The sequence below is a fragment of the Strix aluco genome, chromosome 1 (genome assembly GCF_031877795.1).
Source record: "Strix aluco isolate bStrAlu1 chromosome 1, bStrAlu1.hap1, whole genome shotgun sequence".
NCBI classification, from domain to species: Eukaryota; Metazoa; Chordata; class Aves; order Strigiformes; family Strigidae; genus Strix; species Strix aluco.
In genome coordinates, this window is record NC_133931.1 from 171141080 (window position 1) to 171167505 (window position 26426).

General features: G+C 44.9%; 1 protein-coding gene across 1 annotated transcript in view; it reads right to left on the minus strand.

Moving 5' to 3' along the window:
- Positions 1 to 304: 304 nt before the first annotated feature.
- WNT9A (Wnt family member 9A) overlaps positions 305 to 26426 on the minus strand; it is a 64564-nt gene continuing 38442 nt past the window's right edge. Inside the window, exons 3-4 of the mRNA XM_074845303.1 lie at positions 19589 to 19851; positions 305 to 7183 (exon numbers count right to left, since the gene is read on the minus strand). Of these exons, the coding sequence (XP_074701404.1) occupies positions 6710 to 7183; positions 19589 to 19851 (737 nt within the window). The 3' untranslated portion in view covers positions 305 to 6709. The remainder of the gene's footprint in view (positions 7184 to 19588; positions 19852 to 26426) is intronic.

The following is a 26426-nucleotide window of genomic DNA, read 5'->3' on the forward strand; positions in this document are numbered from 1 at the left end:
CGGGGAGACTGTAACAGGACCAAATGGATGAGGATCTCCACCACCCAACCAATTAATGGGGATCATTTCACCTCTCCCAAAGCATACCGTGACCTCAAGCTGGACACACACCATCCTACTCATCTAGGCAATACACTTGCCAACCTACTAGGCTGCTTTATGGTCTTTTAAGGTTTACATTAGCCATGGGGACAGATTGGTTCCAGGACCACAGGTCAGGAGTAGTGCTGAGGAAGGTACAGGGGCTCCCGCAACCACTTGAACCTTTTTCAACAGATGCAAAGAAAGAGAAGCACGCTTCAAGTATAATTTAAAATACATTTATTGTTTCATTTGTTCTGGCTTTTTTGTTATACAAAGATGTTAAATAACTTAAATACATTCTCAACAGTCACTCAGAATCAGATTTATACCTACAAGCTGTACATATGAGGTAGAGAAAAATAACTTAGGCTCCCATAAGACATTGGAAAAAAAAAAAAAACAACGAAAACCAAGAAAAATACTAATCCTTCATGTTAGCATTCCCATCTCCCTTTAAAAGGAAATGCCATCCCAAGTGTGCAAAACAAATCCTAGACTTTACATTCAGGCCTCAAAGGGCATTGTTAGAGACTACGGTGGGGTGGAACAAGGGAAAATTCCTGTGCTAGTTTGGTAATTGCTGTTTCAGAAGGGTATATGCCCAAGGGGAGCTGGTAGAGTTCTCCACACATACCTTGATTAGTCCTGAATTCATCCCCACCTCTGTTAACCTGGGTGTCTATGTCTTTATCCCCTTCTATTGTCAGCAAGGAGAAACTGGCACCTCCACATGAACCAAATCACCTTCTAGAGGTGCATACACCTGATCTGATTCAGACCACAGGCTCCCTATCTAAGGGGGGATGACTCCAGTCCCATTGCAAATGCCCACTATGCCAATCAAGTCAGCATCTCTTCCAACTTTCCTGAGCAATCCTGTGATAAAAGGCAGGACTGGGCGAGCGAGGAATCTCCCATCCCTTTGGGTCACCTTGCCTAATGCTGCTGAGAAGGGTTTTGCCCATTTCTGAAAACATTCAGCAACAACTGAGAAAAATGCATTATTCAGATGTGTACCCTGACAGCCTGCTGAACTTTATGTGTCTGAATCATTTATGGTCTTAACTTACACCCTACTCACTCCCTGAACCTGAAGAAATGTAGTTCCAGGAAGCCTACCATGATGCCAGAGCTGGACTGTGCTTGCAATATCCATTTGCCTCCCAACTCACAAATACTAGAGATTCCCTTTTTTTTGTTGTTGTTCAGAAATATTCTGTTTCCTGGAACATGTAAATAGCTTGGTCAAATCCAATATTCATCAGTGAAAAATAGATCTAAAAGCTATTCAATGGTAATATCACAGCCCTAAGCTTGACTGCTTGAGCAATGACCAGATTTCTAGAGGCCTGATCCTGTGCCATACTGAGCCTCCTTCAAGTTACATGAACAGTAATGGTCATAAAAAAGCACTATTTCTCTTGAGGGAAAATGTTGCTCTCCAAAAGTCATCACCTAGTTAGCATCCTGAAAACTGAAAGTCAGGACAAGCTGGCCATGGAAGCCAGACTCAACCCAACAGATGTGCACGCAGAGCCAAATAAACCGGGAACGAAGAGCTTTGCTGCACCTGTTTTGTCAAGTACAGAACAGACCTAATTTTACTGCAGCATCAACTGAGGAATTTTTCACAGGCACTATAATCCACCAGAAAATTACCTTAAGCAGCATCTACTCCATGAAAGTACCCTTGAGAAATCTGTCCCTTCATCTGGGTTCTCATCCAACCCTACAACAGCCAAACCAACCTAATATATGTTGGCTAAAATAGGGCAGCTGAAAAACGATTAACAAAGAAATTCAAGACTTGGGCTGAAGGAAGGCAGATGTGTAGAAGCTGGCCAACCACAAAAAATCCTCAAAAATTATTTCGCCCCTACTCAGGTCTCCAAACCAGCAATCCCAAAAGCTCTTTTGAAAACAGATGGTCCGTAACTCATCCCCTACTTCCAAAGGTGAACAACAGGCTTCCTGAACCACTGCAGAGAAAGTTCCCAGCTCCCCAAGTTTTACACTGCCCCATTCAAATAGATAAAAATTGCTTGTCTTAGATCAAGCCTGGAATTTGGTCCTCTTCATTTAACCTTCCCATGTACTCAGATTATTATGATTTTTTTTTCCCCCGACAACCTTTGTAAGAGTCATTCTTCCAAGGCTAACTGAGATCAATGGCAAACATCTAGTTATTGTAAATAGGTTTCGGCTTTCCTCCATCCAGAGCCATCTCAAGACCAGGACGCACAACTGAAAAAGGGTAAGCTTGAAGTTTCAGGGTAGGTTTTTATATTTTAATTACAAGCTACTCATTTTTCATAACTCATTTTTAGTGTCAAGAATAATTTTTAAAAAGCCCCTTTGAGTAAACACTTGTTTCACCAACTGGAGTCTTTTGAAAGCTGGAAGACAATGAGAACGTAACGTTTAGGACTTGTTTTGCATGCCTCCACGTCTGGCATATATGAGTCAGTCACACAGAATAGAAGCTTGTTAAAAAACAGATGATGGGTGCAACAATTATTTGTGTGGGGTTTTATTTCTTTTAATAGAAAATTCTGATATAAAACAGCAAACATTTTCAGTTTGCCTTGTTTACAAAAATATTATATTTTTTTTAATATTTCTGACATAACTAAATGCACTATTCAATAAAAATATTCTTCCATCAGCTAACTTCTCTTTTAAAAAAATTAATAAAAAAGTTATATAAATAATGGTTGCACCCCCCCACCCCAAAACTGATCTCGCAAGTCTTGCTGGATCAGCTTAGGAGAACCAACACTTTGACACTTTTGGGGGGACAGGGGGTGAAAGAGGATCAGAAACCAGAGACCTCCCCTACACCTGTCCATCCTTCTCCAGTTACATCTGCTATTTCTCTGGGGGTAAGAAAAAGGGAAAAAGTCGCTTTGCACTTTTTTTTTTTTTAATATGAAATGACACCATGAAAGATTCAGGAACTCAAATCCACTCTTGTAGTAGTTTTACAAAACCGAGCAATTTCACTGAATTGCACTGGAGATCCAATGGTGTGGTGGTAGAATTAGCCTCTCTGGAAAAATCCAATTTCTCACAGCTGGAACAAAAAGGGTTTTACAAAACACTACCCAATGTTTTATAGAGGCCTTCAGGGTCTCTTATCTAGGGTTTTCTGAACACACGTATGGAGTAGCACAAGCGTAAGCTCCAGCTCCATGGGTCAATTCAATTCCAACACATCTCTATCACCAGCAGAAAACCCAGGTCAAGCACTGAGAGGGTTTTGAGAGGGTTTGATGTCTTTTCTACTAGCTGCTACTTGTTTCATCCTACTCAAGCTCCATTGGATTTTTCCAAAACGAGGCTTTTCCCCCCATTCTTTCTTCAAAGATAAGGCAAACACTGGAACATGCTGGAACTAAACACCCCCTTACCCAAAACACACACAATGCAGTGGGGGGAAGAAGAAAAATAACCCACATATGTTTTACCACCCTAGGTCAAAAGGCCAAGACGACATGTTCTCCTGATTTCAGAGTGTTAGTATATTTTATACACTGCCTATACATTTAACACATGTGCCTCGCTACTATTTAGTTATTTATAATTTTTTTTAACCACAGGAGAATAAACCTTGCTATTTACAATATATAACAGGCAAGTAATATATCCACATTAACATAAATACAATTTGTTTTTTGTGTTTGCTTTTTTTTTTTTTTAAATACTTACAGAAAGCATCCAGGCTTCAGTGCGTGAGTTACAATACACAGAAGAGCTCTTTCACTCAGTAGTTCATTCACTCTTTGCCGCTTTCTTCTAGTCAAGCTTTGACAAATCTGCTTTATTGCCCTCCCATCTCTCTCTCCCCACCACTGCCAAACACACCAAGCTACCCCACCCCATCTGACCCAGGCATTTTCTCTGCAATGATATCTATGCCAACACTGCCCTCTCTTCTGCATCTAGGGACTCATTCTCCTCTCACACCAGTGCAATGTGGAGTTACTCCAGCGAGGTCAACGGAGACAGAGACACCAGTGAAAAGAAGGAAAATGAGGCCCATGGTTTAAATACAACAATAATAATAATAATAATAATTAATAATAATGCACATAAATTGAGGCCCATTCTTTAATTAAGAACAAATATTTTTTTTAAAAGAATGGAGCCAGAAATAGTAATTCAGACCCAAAAATCCTCACGTTTTGAGAAGGTTTGGATCCGGCCTTACTTTGGAGGGGAAGAGCTATTCTAGCACACACACAAAAATGTAACAGTGAGTTTGCACATATGTGTGAGAGAGAGACAGAAGGAAAAAGAGAATTTAACATAATACCACATTGAAACCATAAGAAGGTCCTTCTGAAGGGCTTTACAATAAATAAATGTTCGTTCAATATTTATATATATATTTATGTGTCAGCGCGCGTGTGTGTATATATATACACACATGCACACACTGAATAATAGGTTTCTAGTCAGTTTATTTTTTAAGCCATTAGATAAACTGCTCGTGGGTGACTTTCAAAGCGGTGCATCTCCCAGAAGCTGCAAGACATTCCTGCAAACTTTCTGCATCAAATGCACCACCGTGCATTTGCCGTGGTGGAAAGGACAAACACTGTTCGTGGATTCCTCCTTCTCCAGCACTACCTCAACCTCCAGAATTGTACAGCAAATAAGGAAATAAAGAGACAGTACGCTTCACTTTGCAGGACCATAGCGCTATTAACGGTAACATCCTGTCCCTCCCCATGCCCCCACCTCAAGATTTGATGCCAACAAGCCAGGTTGGACTGCAGGTATTTGTTACTAAGACAAAAAAAAAAAAAAACAAAACAAAACAAAAACAACCTTTTATCCTCCCAGTAGATGCACATGAACAGCTTAAATATTAGTGGCTACTATTTGGGGAAAAAAAGGTTTAAAAAGAAAAAAAAAGAAAATAAAAGAAAAAAACACCTTGAAAAATAATGGTCCAGCTTGGAAAACTGCTCTTTTTGCTTGGCTAACATCTGCCACTGCTTGAAAAACTCCAGCCAACTTTCCTCTTTTGAGAACCAGATGAATGGCTTATATAAAATTGGTGGAAATTGCTACGACTGGACAATCAAAAATCGCTACCAAAAATAAAATAAAATGCCCTCTGCTCTCCAGCGGTTCCTTAGAAAGCTTTGTTGAGGCATTCACTAGATGCTTCCAATCCACTTTTATATGACTGAAGGATATTGCCACATCAAGTCCTGGACTGTAAGTCTCCTTCTTCAAAAGAAAAAAGGAATTCTGAAGGTTGTCATCTATTTCACAGCGTCAGAACGATCTACCACTGCAGTCAGTTTCTGGCTTCTCTGGCCATTTGATAGTTTGTCTCTGCATCGATGGGTTGTTCCAAATCCAATAGCTGGTTGTCATTTAGCAGTTGTATTTTTAAAATACAGTTCTCGATCTAGTGGTTAAAAAAAATCTTAAGGTCATAGGGTTTACATACAGCTTGTGTCATGTACCACTGCCATAGTTTAGAGTAAATGGAATGATGACCTAGTAAAAGAAAAGTCAACTCCTCCAGAGGTCTGATCCAGGCCAAAAAGGCTGCTGCACAATGCAAGACATTGCTGTGTTCCAATATGCACTCGAATTTCTCTCGTCCTACTCAGAAACACATGTCCAAATTCAGCTGGCATAAGACTAAAGTTCTAGTTCAGATTTCTGAAGCAGTTACCACAGGGTGAATTTGATCAACAAGAGGTGGGAAGAGAAGAAAAAAAATAAATCGTGCACAAAGTGAAAATAAAAGTATCTAGTGGTTTTTTTTAAAAAAATAAAAATAAAAATTAAGACAGCGATAGTGCTAAAGAAACTGCATTTGAAGAAATTGTTTTAAAAAAAAGAACAATTGGACGAAGGGGGCAGGCACATCTGGTTTTCTACTGTCTTCCCAACCTCATTCTTGGATATATTTCTGTCTGCAACATGGTGGACCCAACATTTTTTGAGCTGTATTTGGTGATCAAAGCATGTGGATACAGAGCTGTTGTTAAAAAGTCTACCCTCCCAGTGGGTCTCTTTGTCAGAGCCTCATTTGCTCAACGTGCAGAAACTCCACTGGAGGAACCATCAGGGCTGTTCCTGCTTACCCTACACACCTCTCCAGTTTTAGAAGGAGAAATAAATGACCACTTCCTGTGCCATCGCATTCAAAACAAAGATCTTTCTTTCATATCTGCTTAGTTCTCTAGGCAGTTGGGTAAGTTTCAGGAATAAAGTAGTATAGGTTATTTATGCCAAAAATAATATATTAGCCCAGGAGTTCATGGAGGATTGGTGAAATGATCAAGATGTCTCAAGGATAAATGATCCGTCAAACTGCGTAGACAACTAAGGTGGAGGTCAACTGGTGTCTAACCCCAGTGTGACAGGCACTTATTTTCACATGGTTGGACCTCATTAAAATTCAGTCTACAGGAAAACAAAACAAAACAAAAATAAAACAGCAACACAGCTGGGTCACCTGTACCCTACAAAGTGCTTATGTCTCAACATAGCTTTCAGATCCCAGAAGGTCAATCAAACCCTGTTTGTCTCCATATGTAGTTCTCATAGATCACCATCGCCCGTCACCGAGGGTTGCCATCGAGCAGAAGACGCGTCAATCTTTGCAGGTGTAAACCTCTTCTCTCTGGGTGCATTGCTTGCATTCCACATAGCAGCACCAACGGACCTGGCACTGGCACGGACGGGTGACCACCCGGCTCTGCGTATTGTGCCCTCGCCCGCAGCAGATGCTGTCACAGTTCTTGTCTTTGTAACATTTCCTTCCCGAAGTCCCAGGTGAGTATCTACTCATCATGCAGAAGCTTGGGGAATCGTCAATGTAGACAAGATCTGTAGTCCTTGGGATTTGATCACTGTGACCAGGGATGGACTTCTTGGGTGGGGAGATGTCACCTTCCCCCGTGGCCTCATTGGTAGTGCTGCCCACTTTGAGCGACGTCTCGTACTTCTGCTTCAGCTGCTTCCCTATTTCATGGAATGGAGAGAGCTGCCTCCAGCAAGTTCGGACAGTACAGGAGCCCGATACGCCATGGCATTTACAGGTTGTTTCCACTCCAGCTTTGATGACCTGCAGACACACATGGCCCCAAAAGAAAATCAGTTATGGGGGAAGAAATCAAGACACAGAAAAAAACCCTTTGCTAGAAGACACTTCTGGAACACAAAGTCGATCACAATACAAAAACTATCTGTTGAAAGAGGACAAAAAACACATACTACAGGAAATACTTGTTCTAGAAAGGTCCCAGTTTCCAGGAATATGACATTTACCTGCCAGAATATTGCTTTATTGGCTAGTTAATGATACTGTAAGGTGTACAAAGGCTGTCCAGTGCTGGCACTCATCTACATAAACAGAGAGCTGAAGCTGTGGTGCAACTAAGAGATTAATACATATTTTAACACCTATTTATCTATTTTAAAAAGAACAAGGAGATAAGATGTAACAAAAATGGAAGGAGTTGGATTAGTGGAGAAAAGAGGGAGAGTTCTACTGTAACACACACGAACATACAGGTGGGGTGGTACATGGTCCAGAACATGAGTGTGGAACCATCTCCATACCACAACACACATGATACCACCTTAAACTCAAACACCTCCCATTTAGCAGCACAGGCTCAGTGGAAACATGCTTAAGCTGTGCTGTTTCTACTAGTAACAACTAGGCATAGCATCCTACCCAGTTCACTTTGTGACTCAGGAAAAACCTTCATGTAGCTGATATATATATAAGCCCTCGATAACAACACCTGAATCACCCTCACCAAAAGGAGTAGCTCCAAAAACATCCCGGTAGCTTCTGCCTCTCCAACCTATGTTCAAGATCCTATTCCAGAGTGTGGTAGCATGTTCAAAAGGACCTGCCAATTTTTTTTCTGCTAGCTATGAAGAAGCCTGCGCGTGCTTTTAAAAACAAAGAGGGCTTGCTGGCCAAACACTTGTTTAATGAAGTATGTTTTCATGCACGGTGAAGTCCAAGGCTGCCTCAGTCTCCTCTGTGCCCTCCTTTTCTCTGAAAAATTAAGATGTGAAGAAATAGAAAACGGACCCCTGTGTGAAGGGCTCAGTAACTCTAGGTGCTTTAATGCAGCCCCCAGGATTTACTCTGCCTGTGGCACCAGCTGTAGGCAGCTTGGAAGGCTGGCTTCTCACATAGAAAGTTTCAAGGGGAAAAACATGAAATCTGGGTTGATGCTGCAGTGAGAAGGGTCCAGGCCAGTGGCTTCAGTCCCCAGCCCATCAGGCAATGACCCCTGAGGACTACGACAGAGCTGGTGGCTGCAGGAAGGACTAGGGACCAGTCTTCAATTTTCAAGCACAGAGAAGATGTGGGGCAGTCACTCTGCAGGGAGATAAGTGGACTTTAAATTTTCAGTTCTGGCCATAGGAACAGACCCCCTGCACTAAAGGCTGCACCACCTGCCCCATCATGAGAAAATAGGAGCTACTCTATGTCAGGATGAGGAACCTCAACTGCTGCCTTGATGCTTCAACAGCACCTCAGAGTGAGCAGGTCCTGAGATTTGACCAGGCAAGTCAGTAAGCAAGGCCACAAGTGTTTACAAAGAACTTGACTGGGGGGTGGAAAAGTCACTTGGCTAAATGCTGTGTCAGGCTTCTGGTGAGGAGATAAAGGGAAATGGCATCACACAGGCCTTCAGGGGCTGCTGCGCCCAAATGTTGTCTACACAAGCCACTGTCCAGGGAGGAACAGGCTGCAAGGTTCAAGTCCCAGGCTAGCATAACTTTTATAAGGTAGTGACAGAATCTTCTATAACGTGTTTTCAACTAGGATGAAAACATATATTTTATTCTCTCCACAAAAAAAAGCAGAGCACTTACAACCAAGGCCTTCATACTCAATGCGAAAAAGAAACGTAAGGCATTTAATCCCTTAGAAACTGAAGTAGATTCTGTCCCCTCCACACCTGGACTCTCATGTTAATCTTTATGCCTGCTTATGCCTCTGGACTACAACTATCACAGGCAAGGCTTGGTTTCAAGTCCTTTCTTAATTACTTTTTATTTCAAAATTCAGACCCTTGTAGTCGGTGTTGTAATGAGAAATGAGACTCATCTCACAGATCCCTACAGGAGGGAAATAACTTGTTCAAAATATCAGAAAATAAATGTGTATGTTTAATTTATTCCCAAAGCAAAAGAAAGCCAGTGTCCATATAGCAAGATGTTCAGATCTTGCTTACGGATAGCTCTCTTCAGACCACCACAAAGTGTAAATGCAGAAGGAAGAGCAGAGCCAGTGGAACCACCGTGTTCACGTATGAGATGGAGGGAACAGAAAGACAAGGTTATTTTCAACAGAAAAAGCAGCATGGGAAGGAAAAGCAGTATCAGGAAGGGAAGAGAAGAAAGCAAAGAGAGGATCAATGGCTATTCATCTTGAATAGAGACAAAGGTGGTAACAGCATCCCAGGTGCTGTAAAGGACCCCACACCCATAAATGGATAGATGCTAAACAAAGGATCCCATACTTTTCGAATCAGGCTATGATAAAGATGCTTCACGGCACAGAAGCATACCCATCTCCTTATAAATGGCATCTGAATGTTCTCTCCCACTTTCTCCAGAGACAGATTCATGCCTGGGACTCCCCCGTGGGCAACATGAGAGCAGACACGTTATTTGCACAGTCCCAGATAACTTGCATTTTGTCCACAGATTATAAGCAGGTATTTATAGTTCTAGTTCTCCCTCCCTGCCCCTTCCCCCAAAATAGGTTACATTTTGACTTTAAATGGGTAAAGTATAACCACCCCTTAAAATAGCAAGCTACAACAGAGTTGGTTTTATAGAGCTGCCTCCTGTAAAGTGCTACTGAAAGTGCCCTTCCTTTGGGCATCTACGGCATGTAAAGAAGAAAAAAAAAAAATATCTCCCTTCTGCCCATTATGGCACCTGCCTACATTACGGCCTCATGACAACAGAAGACTGGCTCCAGTCCATTTCCTGACCATCCGGTTCTTAATTATTTGGCAGCATGAGTCCTGCTGAGCACCATGTGCAAACGTGCAATAGGTCATGGACTAAGAATTGGGGTCTGGCCCAATCCTGATATTACAGAGACATTTTTAGAAAGACACTATGCATAATACGGCCCTCAGCAAAGCCTGGCCAATGGTCACACTTCATTCCTGCAACAGCCAAGACCTTTTCAAATGCAATCCAATAATACACAGTAGCATTCAAACAAGTGACGGGTTACAGAGAGAGATGTGTTACTGCTTATAGTACTCAGCTGGGTCGGCTTGGTTAGAGGCTGTCACGCTTTGTGTGCCAAAGTGTCTAGCCAACTCTGCAAGAAATCCCACAATGTTAGACAAGAGCGTACAGAACACGTTTCAACACAGAGAAAAAAAAAAAAGCCCTCACCCCTACCGTCTCTTATGTAAAGTCACATTTCACTGGTTGTCCAGAAGTGAGAGGCAAGTTCATGTGAAACAAAGCTCCTGTACTTGATTTCACGCCCAGACCATCAGCAAACTGGGCAAAATTGCTGAGATACTTGCAGAAGGGCTGCACACTGCAGTCATTCATCAGTTCAGGCTTTTCTCAACCCTTCCACCTCCCCCAACCCATTTGCATCTATCTGCTCCACCTGGAAGAGATGACCACCATTGTACAGGAGATGGGAAAACAAGAAACCAACAGGAATCGCATCAGCTGGTAGATACTCTCCTGTGCACAGGTTTGGCTGGATTTAGAGCTAGTTGAAGAAGACATGGTCATGAAATGCAGGAAGGGAACTTGGACACCAGGCTGTTCCCATCAGGAGCCACCTCTCCAGAGCTCAGTGGGAGAGCTGACGTTGCAGGTGCAGTATATCCAAGGCATACACACAGGGCTAGCAGATATGGCACAACATGTGTTGGAAATCCAGATCCTGACAGATTGGCAGCTAGCAGATGGCAGCAGACCTTCAATCAGGAATAGGTATGTAGGTTTAGGCACTTGAATCACACCATCCAGCCAGGGTTGACCTCACTGAGGCAGGCATTAGAGTTTAAATGCCTGCATTTGAGGAACACCTCTAAACTCCCATCTGACTCACTGGAGCCAAAGCAGGCAAAGGATCCTGCAGTGAAGCAGACACCTGCACATGCTCTGCTGAACAGCTCTCCAGGCTCCACTGATTGTGCTGACTACATCTCCACTCCTGAACAGGAGCCTAGGGAGCCAGCTCACATGGAGGCACCTCAGTTTAGATACCTTCACCTGTGAGCAGAATCCCACCCTCTGGGCCAAATTCAGGTGTCTAAATGTCAGCATTCAGCATTATTTGAGGTATTATAAATCATTGCTCTTCACTACCAGCTGCCCCTGAGCATAAGGTCATAAAGGTCTTTCAAAAGGAAAGAGCATAAAGGTCTTTCAAAAGGTGTTAATGCATATGTTTAGGTCCCTGTCTGGGCTTAAACAGCGATAAAAAAAGCCCCTAGTGAATCCTAGTCCATTTTATTCCTGACCCAATTCCAGCTCCTTGTTAAGCAGTGGCTAGGACAGTTTAGATGTCATGCACTGGTGGACCAAAGCATAAAGGGTTTCCACTGTCCCCCTTCTCATGAATACACCAATTCATGAAATACAGTATGTGGATTTTCATATGATCATTGTGCAAGTGTGGTGCATCCCAACTGCCCCATAAACCTTCTCCCTTGAAGGACCAAGGAAGGGCTCAAGAATGTTACAAGGCAGCTATAGTGAACATCCCAGAAAAATTTCTTCCCCAGCCAGTCTGCCCTGCTGCTGACAGTCACGATGCAGCTACTCAAGGCAATGCGTGATGAAGAACTGCTGCCTACAGGCCCCTAACCACCCACGAACCAAAATGAATCTTGGCAAAGACCTTCTGTTTCCCATCTCATTCTCCAGCTTCCACAAAGACCTTCCTCCTCTTGATGCAGGCTCCTGTCAAAGACACTTAAATCCACCTCATTCCTCCAGGAAGCAGAGAAAGATTTATCCAAGTCAGCAGGTTGCTTGGAGAGGTGTTGGAGAAACCTTTCCTGGCTGGGCCCTTGGACAAATGGGTAAATGTCTAGATCATGCTTTCAAACCTGGAAGGACTTCCAGGATAGAATAACTTAGTTTTCATTAACAAAAAAGTCTAGGGTACAAGAGGCAGAATAAGACTTTAACACAAGCTTATTTCAAGAGCCATAGGTAGCTCCTGTTTTCAAGGCACAGAACAGTTCAGAGCCTGACCCGTATCCATCCTTCATAGACTTGAACCTCTCTTGAACACACATGGCATCACCACTTATTTATCGTATTTCATCTACACATAAGTGGTCACACACATGCTCCTATCCTGGCACAGATGTGAAGCAAAATTTTCAGCTTAAATCCAAAGCACAAAACTTTTCATGCTCCCCATGGCATAAACTCCATAGCTGCCACACATCAGCAGAGTTGTAGTAACTCAGGAGTAACAACACAAGTGTGCATTTGAATCCTTATTCTGTTATATGCTGTAGAGAGCTTCCACCATGAAAGCAAAGTTGAACAAAGACAATTGGTGGGTCAGGGATAGCATCACACATCAGAATTATGTCCTCCCACTTTCCTCTGAACACCCACCTGGTCTGGTAGTCTCACAAATAAGAGAGCAGTTTGGGAGAAAAATAAACCTCTTTCAAAAAATTAGTTTGCTTGACTTAGGAACACAAACTCCCATTGATCTTGTCATGAGAATACCAAATACTGACAAAGGCACAATGAGGAAAACAATTATGATAGAGCAAGACTGAACTGTCTCTATTGGTGCTTGCTGCTAAGAGGAAATCAGATAGCACTGCAGGACTGCCTGTCCAAATCTTTACAAGAGCCATAGGGAAAAAGGATCACAGCAGAGCATTGCTATGCAACATGTAATCCTTCCTCACAACAATGGTTTGCTACGAAGCTCAGACTAAGTGCCCCTGTAATGATCAGTCTCAGACATGCTGCAACACACAATTTCTCAGTGTTTTAGCTGAAACACTGAGGACAGATTCCCATTCATTCCCAGCTGGGTCACGGGGCTCTGGCAGTGGTTTTCAGACAACTCTTGTCTGGGCAGCAGCAGTCCAAAGCGCACGCACAGCCGTGAGAATTCCTCAGTTATAGCTGCGCTGTCGTCATGGCTGGTCTGCGGCTCCAAGGCTTCAAACCATTCGCTATGGTTTGGGGGAGAGGAGGGAGCAAATGAACCTCCTTAGAGTCAGCTCATCCAGGAAAAAGCCTGCCCTCATCTTGTCTTATTTCAGAAAGGGCTTTGGGATGCTTCTTTACGAATCAGATCTCTTCCATTCTCTCTCTCTCTATATATATATCCTCCTTCAATTTAAATAGGCTTAGTTATTCTCTCAGCTCAAATATTAACGTTCGTTTGCACAGCAGCCATGGTCCCTATTTCTTCACAGTGCCCAAACAACTAGACGACCAGACTCGTCCCTTAACACTGGCCATCAGCATTGGTTGAATTATAAATTCTTCACAGATTCTTAGAAGTTTTCTTTTCCCTTTCCTTTTTTCTTCTATCTTCTTAAAAAAAAAAAAAAAAAAGCGCCCTTCTTTTGAGACTGTTCCCAAACTTTTTTCAGAAGAGTTTTCCCTTTCCACTACCCTTCCTTCTTTAAAAATATGAACACTTATATTTTAGTGAGATATGCAATACAAACACTTAAACATAGAACAACATACCCCTACTTTAAATTGAGAACTTTTTTTCCCTTTAGTATTCCTAGTGTGCTTCACATGCTAAGGGAGCTCCACATAAACAACTAATTTCAACTTATGGGACACAGCAAGCAATTTTTTCCAGTGTTGATTTCCAGGCCTTAGAAAGACTTTGGCTGAGCCAATCTCAGCCTGAAAGGATGGGAAAATCCAGAGCGCATGCTTATGCATTCCTACCTGTCATAACCTGGAGCAATTAATACTAGTTGTGGCCCTGAAAACTGATCTGTACGTATGAAGTCAAGAGCTAGTCTCAGAGAGGCTGCTGTTTACTAGGTTTGATTTGTACCTTGGTAAGTGTGATGCTAGATTTCTCCCTGCAAACACACCACTAAAGAAACTGCCTAAAAGATGCATTATGTCTTTCTTTTTTTCTTCCATGCACCAACTGTATTAGTATAAGCTCATATAGATTTGTCTCAAAAAAGAGCAATTATTATACTTTTAGAGAGTGCAGAAAAACAGAGGGGTTAGCATTTAAGCTTGCCTGTTCAACAAACTCTGGAGTGGAAGCATATTTGTTAGTAGGAACCGTACGAGACGGGATGGACAGTGCTTGTAAACACTGTCTCTACAACAGGAGACCAGGGTGCAAGCCTCTGCTTCGTCACGTCTGTGTGTGACCTTTAGTAAGTCACTTAATCTTTCTGGGTCTCATTTTCCCCTCTGTAAAATGGAGATACAGAAATGAAGAGGGTGGTATGCTCTGATAACATGTTATGTGATAGCTCATGAAGTTCCTCAGACAGATGATATCTGGGAAAACATCTACCTGATATGGAGAGTCCATCTCCAGCACAGGAGGCACGCTCAGCTCTTGAGATAGATCCCTGCCAGCACTGCTTAAGGGAAAAGCCATTTCTTGCATGGACTTCCAAAACAAGCACAAGGACAAGGAAAAGTCCATACACCTCCCACTATCCTCTCCAGAGCATCCCACACGGTTTCAGAGATGCAGGCATAGCGTTTCTTGGGATGGGTCTGAACTTGAACCCTACAGCAACAAGGGTGACAAGGGTCCTTCAGAAACACTCATACAGTCTACACAGACCAAAAGATGTGGGATGATATTGCGCAAAAACAGTTAAGGAAGCCTCATGAAGGGAACCAGTTTCAAATATGGCCTAAATAGGATATTGCCTAAAGAGAGATCTTTCAGAGGGAAGAATTTTCTTGTTCTCCATTTCTGCCCTCCCATAGTTTTGCACTAAACACTCTTGGCTCTCAGGGAGACTGTGGTTATACCCCTGACTTCAGGGTCAGGCAAAGGCTTGCTTGTGTCCCTCCTTCTGGAAGGATAAAGGGAAAAGGGAATGAGAACATGACTTTTTTTTTCCTCGGGTAACAGCAGCCCCCTTTAATAGTGCCCCTTGGATCTGCAAGACATGCTTGACCAGACATACCTCTGGAAGAGGTCAGCACTCCTGGGATTAAGAAACTTAGCAACGCTCCAGAGAGGGAGTTGGAAAGTCATGTTTAATGATACTTTGCTGAGAAACTGGACAAATTTAATTAAAACATCACTTACTCAAGCCCAGTGGAACTAATTGAGTGCTCTAATATTCCGACTTTTCATTAATGGGTTACAAAAGAGGGCTGCACTTGTGTGTACAAGGGGGGAAGACGGGGGGAGGATATAGAGAAGAGAGCTTTAGCAAGGCTGCCTGTGCTTCATTTAATATAACCAAGAAACTTCATTGCTGGCAACCAAGCTTTAATACGGTTGACTTCTCTCTCCACCACCACTCCCCATCCCCTTGACACATACACACATCCCCCCAACACACACCCTCTCCACCCAAGACCCCTCTGAAATAATAGCTGAATGAGCAAGAGTAGATTTGGCAAAGGAAGGGAAATTGCTTTTTTAATAAGTGGTCTATTCAGAGCTCCTACTTTTCAATAAAGAGAAGGCTGGAGAAGTCCTGGTCTAATTACCTCATCCTCACACTAGACAAGCTCACCCTTTCATTAGTGATTGAGGTCATATCATATAACTTTGTGAGCCATCACAGGCACAACATGTTCAGTGATTATTTCATTGGTGGCAGCAAAATTACAGTCAGCCCATCAAGGTTGTAAAAAACAGAAGTAAAATAATAACTAAATGAGAACTTCTACCAAGAGAGACTAAAACTAGGCGGGATAGGATAATGTCACCCTTGCAGAAATACGCGGATTTTTTGCTAGTGTGACACCATGGAGAAACTGTCATGTTGACCAGAAGGGTATAGGGGTGGTTGCCAAATCAGTCAATTAAGCACAGGTCCTTTTTTTGCTGGGTCTCAAGGGACTGTTTATACACTCTGCCATGGTTGGGAGTAATTAGATGAGAAGGATTTTATGTTGTTAAGAATCAGAGACCACCATGCTTGAGCTGTATCTTTAACTGACATTCCTCTACTCCCTCAGTGAACACACATGTGCACATCCATACATACACCGTAAGTACACCAATATTGGCTGGCACTGCAGCAAGCTCCTGTAGCAAAACCAAGTAGTGGAAAAGAAAGTCTCTTTGTCCATTCTCAGCCTAGTCCAAAACTGTAGTGCAAAGGGTCCATTCTCAGCCTAGTCCAAAACTGTAGTGCAAAGGTTTCGGTTCATGCATGTATGGCTTCACTAATAGACATGAAATCTGTGGTTTGGTTAAAGAAAAAAAACACACAGCACGTGCTGAACAGGTATTCAGGAGAACTGGCTTCAGTCTCCTGGCTCCATCATCGGCTTGCTGCATAACCTTGGGAAAGGCATTCAGTTTGCATCTTGGCTCCTGCTTGAAGTGGCCATAATCATCTTTCTGGAACTCACAGGGACATTAGAGGCCATAAGAGCATCTTAGTCATATAATGAGCACTCCAGTTCAAAATTGTTCCGTTCCAAAATGGCACAAATCCAGGCTATCTGCAGTCTTTCTATATTGCCTTTGATTCACATCAAATCAAATACATATGAGTTATTGTTCAGATAACCAAACTAGGTTAGTTCAAGGTAGCTTCAGACTGTCATAGCCACTAAGTTAGCATCTCCTGCTACTCAATGGTTGGAAAGTCTATATGGCAGCAGTTAGTTGATGGGCAGCTTCTTTGGAGAAAGATGACTACAGGAAACATGATGAGTTTCATATTTAACCCGCTACCTTCACCAAGGAAAACATCAGTAAATTCAGCAAGGGAACCTAGTACTGCCTGTTGAGCAACTCCTCCTCCAACACTGCACTTGCAGTGGAACCAGGAGGAAGGAAGCAGATTGAACCTGATATTAATCTACACCCAAGCGTAAGCAACGTCAGTGACATCCCATCAATCACACCAAGGTCAGTGCTCAGGCTTCAAATCAGTTTGAATATTTTGACATCTGAAACAAGTGCTTCAGGTTTACAATTAGAAAGCCAGCCTGGGTCCTCATCTCTGATGAACATCTCTGATCATCATCTTAATGGCACCTTATTGTGCCAGTGCTTTAGGTCCACATATCCTGACTATATAGACATATGTTCTCCTGATCTTGAACCACCATCATCCTAAAAGCTTCCTTCTCAACGTGCAGTTCCCTTGTTCTCTGCCTGGCTTTGTGTTGGTGTCACGAATCTGGTGCACTGCTTGGCTTGCCTTTCAACTATGGTTTCAACTAATTCTAGGAGCATAAACAGAGAAGTCATTTCAACCGCTGCTGCAAATAGGCAAGGAAAGCTGTCAGACAGCAATACCAATTCGACAGGCACGGTGTGGGTGGGCTAAAATAGGAACACTGGATCACTGATCCGCAGCAAAGGTCTTTGACTTGGATTGCCATGAGGGTTCTCAGTGTCTGGACAACTGTCACAACTGTTACTCAGCTGTTTAGCTGCAGATATTACATTAGTGCTTAGAAACCACTGCCAATGACCAGAGTCTGACTGTGCCAAGTAAAGTAGAGGCAGAGGATGCAAGAGTGCCTGACATATCCCCTTCCCTGGGAACTAACTCCCAGTGGGATCGGGACAAGACAGGGAAGGAAGAAAGTGGAGATTCACTCCCTCCAGCTCATCCTTGGAGTTCGTTTAGTCACATAGAGCAGAGATGACAAATAAGGATATCTAACCTAAATCCAAGACTGGGTCTCAGCCATCTGGGCATCATGACTGCAGCTACTGGGGTGGAGAGCACTGGGAGTTAAGTCAAATCCCTTGGGCAAGTTTTTTAGCCCCACCACTGCTGGAAGGGATACCCATGGATTTACAATACGACTCTGGAAAGGGAGGAGAGCTAGGACATCTCACAGCAATCTCCAGCATGAAATCACAGCCTCCATGGACCACTTTCTCCACTTTCAGTCCCATCTGCTACACAGCCAACTCCAAAGAGTTGGGACAAGCTCTCAGGAACAACCGACCACAAGGATTAAAGCAGATTTCATCACCCTGCAAAGCCTGTTCCACATACCAAAGAGCTGCAACAGGAGTCCAGAGGCACTGAGCCTTTTAATCCAGAGGCAGAAAAACTGTCAGCCAAAGCCAGACACTAGCTAAATCCAGGATATTTCTAATCCTGATCTCAGCGCTGTCTAGGAGCATCTGGTGGTGGGGAGAGGGGAAGACTTTTTGCTGGCCAGCACTCGCTGGTGGCATTCTCCAGTGCCCCAACTCTGTCTCGAGGAATGACATTTTATGCATATGCACAGGAACAACTGAGCTGGGCTGGTGATTCCTAGAATGCACAACTGGCTGGGCTGCATTTGCCTGGGAAACTGGAGACCCAGGTCCCCGATCCCAGCCCCAACCCTCCATCCAATCATACAGACAATAACAAGGCTTGAAGGCTATTTATAGCCTTACAGTATGTCCCCCTCCGAGGTTGGTGCAATGAAACACTGATCCTAGGCACCTGTGCTGGCCAATCAGAAGGATTTTCGTGTTCAAGCAACTCTAGGCTAGGTACAGCCAAGCAGACTACAGGAGAAGGTGGAAAGACCCTTTCTTTCCCCTCTTTTGCTGGGATGATCCAACAATTGCAGGTACTTTGTCCTTTACATCAGTCCTGCGGGGACGCCCCCAGACAGGAGGGTAAAGCCTTGTGGGAAAAACATGGGGTAAAGAACAGAAAGTCCTCCTGCAGAGAGGATAAGAATGGGAAAAGAAAAAATAAAAAAGAGATTCTACACCCAAGCACTGGCAGCTTCAAACCTAGCAGCTCTAGGCAACATGGAAGGCTTCTGCCAGAAAACAAGGGCTAAAGGGACTTTTACAACTGATGTCACTCAGAGAGTAGTACCCCTACACTGGTTCCCCTCCAGGTGTTTGTGCAGCCAGTTTTAAACAAAACTGGCTATGGAGATGCTAGACTGTCCATGCTTTGCTGAACTGCTGCAAGAAAAGCATCCCTCAACCTGTGTTGTGGTAGTGTAAATCCCTTTCTCCTTGTCCTACCTCATGTAAGCCTGAAGAACCTGTCCTTCCATCCCTTTGTAGCATAAGGCCCTCTCCTCCCTCTGGAAAGTCAGTAATATTGGTCCCCACCTCATTTTCTAGACCTGGACAGTCCCGTTTCTTTCCCTCTGGTTTCCCTCCAATGGTTTTGCACAGCTCTTGAAGTAAAACCAGGTCATAGTCCCACAACCGAGACTTCACCCCTTTAGCAGAAGGATCACTCCATGCATTTTGCATCCAACACTCCTGTTTCCACACCTAAATGCAGCACATTATTGTCCCCACAAAAGCATGAACCCCCATGCTGAGCAGTCTGCAATGTACCTTCATGCCCACGAGGTTATTGTGGAAGTCCACCCTGGCTCGCAGGTCTTTGTTGGGCTTCCTCCCCAGGAACTCCTTGACAAACTTGTTGCTGTATTTCAGGTTGTCGCCGCAGCCACCCCACTGCCAAGCCTCACGGTTCTCCAGGTCAGGGGCCTCATCGCAGGTGCAACGCTCCATCCGCCCTGCGCTACACGCCTTGGCCATGGCGTGCGTTAGTCCTGCAGAGGAGATGGCGAACAAGAAGGCTGTCTCTTTAAAACCTGCAGGAAAGAGGAGGAGATTGCTTTAATTGCAGCTGGAGCAAGGGTTAAAAAAGAAAAAAATCAGGAAAGAGATGCAAAAAACCCATTGTGAGAAGTTTGAACGATGTCAAAGCATGATGAGCTCTATGTGCATCACTGATGGTAAAGAGGACACAGTGGAGGGCAAGGAATGATGGATAGAGGTGGAGCAATGCAGGATTCAAGAATGTAAATTAAACCTGGCCAGCTCTGTGGCTGTCTCTCTGGAGATAGTCTCTGCCTGTAAACAGAAGGATATGAGCAAGAGTTGGACAGGCCTTGGTGGTAACACCACTATGGTACAGCAATACAGCAACCACGGGGACACCAAATAGCAGGAACCCAGCATAGACTTCCAGTCTGATGGTTGGGATAGAAACCATGACCACCCTTTTTTTTTACCTCTCCCGCTAAAAAAAAAAAAAAAAAATCACTGGGTCCTACTCCAGTCCAACAAAATTGTTAACAGAAGGCACCTGAGGGCTAGGAAGCACACAGTAGCCAGCCTGTCACCTAACACAGCACCTCACTCAGATGCCTCAAAAAGCAGTTTACACCCCAAATCTTTCATGCACAACCCTTTTTTACACCTCCATGCTTGCCTGCAGGGAACTGACAGCATCCACTCCCCCCCAGTAGGTAAACAGAGTCCCAGAGAGACCCATGATTTCGATCAAAATAATAAAAAACAGAAATAAAAAGCAAACATGCCAGTATTTATAACTCCTCGTTCTCTGGCTATGGAAGCCGTAAATGACTGCATATTTGAGATGCAATTCCAGAACAGCTTTGGATCCAACTCAAGAAATCCCCCACTCAAAAATAACACAAGTGGATGGTGACAGTAGTGGATATATCTGTAAGCTGGTGTGTCAACCAAGGACATGCAGAGACACTGCGTGGCCTGCCAGGTCATTTTTGGAACTGTTCCTTGGGAGGTTCATGTCCAAGCAAGCTCATGGGGCGCTACCCTGGCCCATCCCCAGAGCCTGTCTTCTCAAAGCACTCCCAGGTGCACAATGCTGAATATTAACAGAAGACTGATGAAATGTCAGGCCAGGAGACTGGGGTTTGGTCCTTCCAAGGGGGCTGACTCAAAGCAGATTGTAGTAGGAATTGTCTGACTGTTCTACCACACACCTGGAAAAGAAGAGCAGGAACTTTTCCCTCACTGGAAGGAAGGTTAAAATAAAAAAAGGCTCATCTCCACACTCACTGAGGATACCATAAAGGGTGGTCAGGGTTGAGAAACCAGATTTGGGTGTTTTCCCTCTTCATTTTCTCGCTGAAGTTAGACCACATCCTCTGACACCCCAGAAACATCTTCAGTATTGCAAACTCTCTCATTGGGAGTGGTGGGAGAATTCTTTACTTATTTCACACAACAAATTCATGGGTATGCAGACCACCAAATTCATCTAGGTAGAAAATGCCTTCTAAGCACCTTTCATCTTTTGTAGGCTAGTTCAGCTTTTTCTAGGTTACACCCTAGGTCAGACTGCCCACACGCCTGTCAGAGGGATGCCACTGCTAGAGACAGAGCCTCCATGCCGCCAGAGTGTAGAATCAGCCTCGTCACCACTACCACTTGTGCTACAAAATGGAGAGGTACCAGTGTGCTAGCAGAAAGTCCTCGATTGAATAGGTCGTGTAAGCACTCCTCTGAGAGCCTGAGACACTGCAATTAGCAGCAAACAGCCTGGATGTGGTCTGGTTTAGTAGACAGCCCAGATCTACAACCTGCTTGAAGGTCTCCTGGTTTGAAGCTCTGAATTCAGAGAGGTTGTGAAATCTCAGCAGAAATTCAGTGCCATGCAACCTCAGTACATACCAGGTTTGATAGAAAGCCAGGAGGAATTCATTTGTCAGGTTGTCCCCCTCCATCAATCTCCCCATCAGCTTCAGCTCTAGTCCTCCCATTCTCCATCACTGAAAGCTTCACAAACTCCCGGTGCCCATGAGCACAGGTATCATGTCTCCCGCAGGCAGCTCAGGTGGCTTCCAAGCAAGTCCATGTGACATTTGGCTCCAGCCAGATTTAAAGCCATCTCCGCCATATACTATTTGATTGCACCAAGATATTTTGTAACAAGATAATGAGCTTTAAATCAATGCAGGCATTCTAACCCCCAGTGTATCAACAGCCTGCCATCCACAGCTATCCAGTTTCAGCCATTTCCAAAATTGTTCATGAGTATCCAAAGAGGATAACAAGTCCCTTAAACAATCCCCTGTTATTTTAAGAAACGGGCTGCATCACTCCAAGTTGCAAACCAGCAGCCAGGCTGTTCTGGTGACCAAGTGTAAAAATGGAGGGAGAAACTTTTCTTAAGTGAAACGTGGGGGGGTTTGCCTTTTTTTCCCTCTCTTCTTAAAAAGCTGCAATGGTCCTGAAAGAGAGGAAGCAAGCCCACACTGATGTATTTGAATAGCTGTGTCTTAGTGGGTGATACATGTGCCCCTTTGCCCTGGGGTATCACTTGCTGCAATGCTGAACCAGGAACCAGCAGCTCCCAGAGAGGAGGAGAAAGATTTACAGGGCAGCATGTTATGCCACAGGAACAGCATCTGAAGGATTTACAGCATCGGTGGAGGGCAGAGATGTTGCAGGGGCATAAAACATGAAAGAATGAGACAGCAGGCAGAGCCTTGCAACTCTCAGAACTACCATTTATTACACGGGGTCCTGACAAGGGGTGGGGAGGTGGGGACGGAGGCGGGTGGTGGTGGTTCTTGATGGTGTTTTAAGGCAGCTCAACTTCAGGCTGCTTTGAAATACCCCTTGCCGAGGGCTGCCCACCGGCACAGGCACATCTGAAGGAACAAGCTGTGGCCTCCAGGTGTCACCATGAGAAAGTGCTTGGCTTTCCCAAGGCACCACTAATCCAGGGACTCCTCTGACATGCAGGGATATTTTTAAATGTCTTGCAGCTCTGGCTGGACCTCTTGGGTTTCATAAGGACTTTCCTTGTTTCCACAGCAGTCAGTGACAATGCATTACATTACATATGACAATGCACTGGGGTGGCTAATTGAAGGCTCGGGAGCTCAGGTCATGTTTTCATCAATCCCTCAAGTGGAAGGGAAAACCACTGAAAGAGGGTGGAAAACATATCTGATTAACACGTGGCTCAGAGACTGGTGCCACCGTCGGAATTTTGGGTTCTTTGCTCATGGCAAGGTTTATAAGGCACCTGGTCTGCTGGCAAGAAATGAGACAGGTGGGATGCAGCTGTCCCAGAGGGGGAAAAGGATTCTGGGGCAGGAGTTAGCAGGGCTTATTGACAGGGCTTTAAACTAGATATGAGGGGGGACAGGGAGATAACTGGGCATGTTAGGAACAAGCTCAAGGGAAGCATGCCAAAGCTTGAAGGATGGTGGACTGGTGAGGGCTCTCCCTCTGCCACTTCATTTGCGAGAAGGGAAAGATGTTTAGGAACTGTGGAAGCACCTGAGAAGGGTCTGGTAGGGAATGGGGCCCACACTCACAAAAAGGTGTTGGATTCATGAGCTCATCTCAAGTGCATCTATACCAATGCACGCAGTATGAGCAACAAACAGGGGGAGCTTGAGGCCATGACGCAGCACGAGAACTATGACATATAGCTATAACAGAAACGTGGTGGGATGCCTCACACGACTGGAGTGCAGCAATTGATGGCTACAAGCTCTTCAGGAGGGATAGACAGGGAAGGAGAGGTGGTGGAGTGGCCCTGTATGTAAGAGAATGCTATGAGAGCTCAGAAATCAAGTATAGTGATAACGGAGTTGAGAGTGTTTGGATTAGGTTAAGGGCCAATAAAGCAGATCTTGCGGTAGGAGTCTGCTATAGACCCCCCAACCAAAGCAGTGAGGTGGATGAAGCTTTCTATAAACAGCTGGGACAAATCTCGCCATCACTTGCCGTTGTTCTTGTGGGGGACTTTAACCTCCCGGGTATCTGCTGGGATCACAACACAGCAGAGAGGGAACAATCCAGGAGGTTCCTGGAATGTGTGGAGGATAACTTCCTCACACAGCTGGTGAGTGAGCCGACCAGGGAAGGTGCCCTCCTGGGCCTGATTCTTGTGAACAGGGAAGAGCTGGTGGGGGAAGTAAAGGTTGGAGGCCATCTAGGGTGCAGTGATCATGAGATGATTGAATTTTCGATCCTTGGAGAAACAAAGAGAGGGGTTAGTAAAACTGCCACCTTAGACTTCCGGAGGGCAGACTTTGACCTGTTCAAAAGACTGATTAACAAAATCCCTTGGGAGGCTGCCCTGAAGGATATGGGAGTCCATGAAGGCTGGACATACTTCAAGAGTGAAGTCTTAAAGGCACAGGAGCAGGTGGGCAAGGAGACCGGCCTGGCTAAACAGGGACCTTTGGCTGGATCTTAAGAACAAAAGGAGAATCTATTGCCTTTGGAAGAGGGCCCAGGTCTCTCATGAAGACTATAAAGATGTAGTGAAGTTATGCAGGGAGAACATTAAGAGAGCCAAAGCGCAGCTAGAGCTCAACTTGGCTACAGCTGTTAAGGATAATGAAAAATATTTCTATAAATTCGTTAACAGCAAAAGGAGGATTAGGGAAAATCTCCCTCCTTTATTGGATGCAGAGGGAAACATGGTAACTAAGGATGAGGAAAAGGCTGAGGTGCTCAACGCCTACTTTGCCTCAGTCTTTAGCAGTGGAACTGGCTCTTCCCTGGACACCCAGCCTCTTGAGCTGGGAGATGGGGAGGGGAAGCAGATTTGAGGTCAGCACAGTTGAAGAGGAGGTCATCAGAGACCTGCTACACCACTTGGATGTACACAAGTCTGTGGGACCGGATGGGTTACACCCAAGGGTGCTGAGGGAGTTGGCAGATGTGCTCGCCAAGCCACTTTCCATGATTTACCTGAAATCATGGCTAACTGGGGAGGTCCCATTGGACTGGAGGGTGGCAAATGTGACACCCATCTACAAGAAAGGCATAAAGGAGGATCCAGGAAACTATAGAGCTGTCAGTCTGACCTCAGTGCCCGGGAAGGTCATGGAGCAGGTCATCTCGGGTGCCATTAAAAGTCATATAATGGACAACCAGGTGATCGGGCCTAGTCAGCATGGGTTTATGAAAGGCAGGTCCTGCTTGACAAACCTGATCTCCTTCTACGACAGGGCGACCTGCTTATTGGATGAGGGAAAGGCTGCGGATGTAGTTTACCTTGACTTTAGTAAGGCCTTTGACACCATTTCCCACAGCATTCTCCTGGCAAAACTGGCTGCTCGCAGCTTGGATGGGCACACACTTTGCTGGGTAAAAAACTGGCTGGATGGTCAGGCCCAAAGAGTTGTGGTGAATGGAGTTAAATCCAGTTGGCGGATGGTCACAAGTGGTGTCCCCCAGGGTTCGGTTTTAGGGCCACTCCTGTTTAACATCTTTATTGATGATCTAGACGAGGGGATCGAGTGCACCCTCAGTCAGTTTGCAGATGACACCAAGTTGGGTGGGAGTGTTGATCTACTCAAGGGTAGGGAGGCTCTGCAGAGAGATCTGGACAGGCTGGAGCGATGGGCTGAGGCCAACTGTAGGAGTTTCAATAAAGCCAAATGCCGGGTGCTGCACTTGGGCCACAACAACCCCCAGCAGCGCTACAGGCTTGGGGAGGAGTGGCTGGAGAGCTGCCAGTCAGAGAGGGACCTGGGGGTGTTGACTGACAGCTGGCTGAACAGGAGCCAGCAGTGTGCGCAGGTGGCCAAGGCGGCCAATGGCATCCTAGTTTGTGTCAGAAATAGCGTGGCCAGCAGGGACAGGGAAGGGATCTTACCCCTATACTCGGCACTGGTGAGGCCACACCTCGATGAGTGGGTTCAGTTTTGGGCCCCTCACTCCAAAAAGGCCATTGAATGACTCGAGCGTGTCCAGAGAAGGGCAACGGAGCTGGTGCAGGGTCTGGAGCACAGGTCTGATGGGGAGCGGCTGAGGGAACTGGGGGGGTTTAGTCTGGAGAAGAGGAGGCTGAGGGGAGACCTCATGGCCCTCTACAACTCCCTGAAAGGAGGGTGCAGAGAGGGGGGATGAGTCTCTTGAACCAAGTAACAAGCGATAGGACAAGAGGGAATGGCCTCAAGTTGCACCAGGGAAGGTTTAGACTAGATATTAGGAAGTATTTCTTTACAGAACGAGTTGTTAGGTGTTGGAATGGGCTGCCCAGGGCAGGGGTGGAGTCCCCATCCCTGGAGGTGTTTAAGAGTCGGGTTGACCCAGCGGTTAGGGATATGGTGTAGTTGGGATCTGTCAGTGCTAGGTTAACGGTTGGACTGGATGATCTTCAAGGTCTTTTCCAACCTAGACAATTCTGTGATTAGTTAAGCCCCAGCACTTCTGAATTAATCCTTCTCACTAATTAGTGAGGGAGGGCACTTTGCAAACCTCTGCTCTTATCTTTGAGCACATTGGGCTATCTGGAAGTCCCTAAAAGCCCTCGAGACCAATGCAAGCTATCTGTGAAATGCTCCCACTGCACTGTTAGCTGCAGTCCAGAAATAAGAACTGGATTTTACTGGGAGGGTGCAGGAAACTGGACTTATAA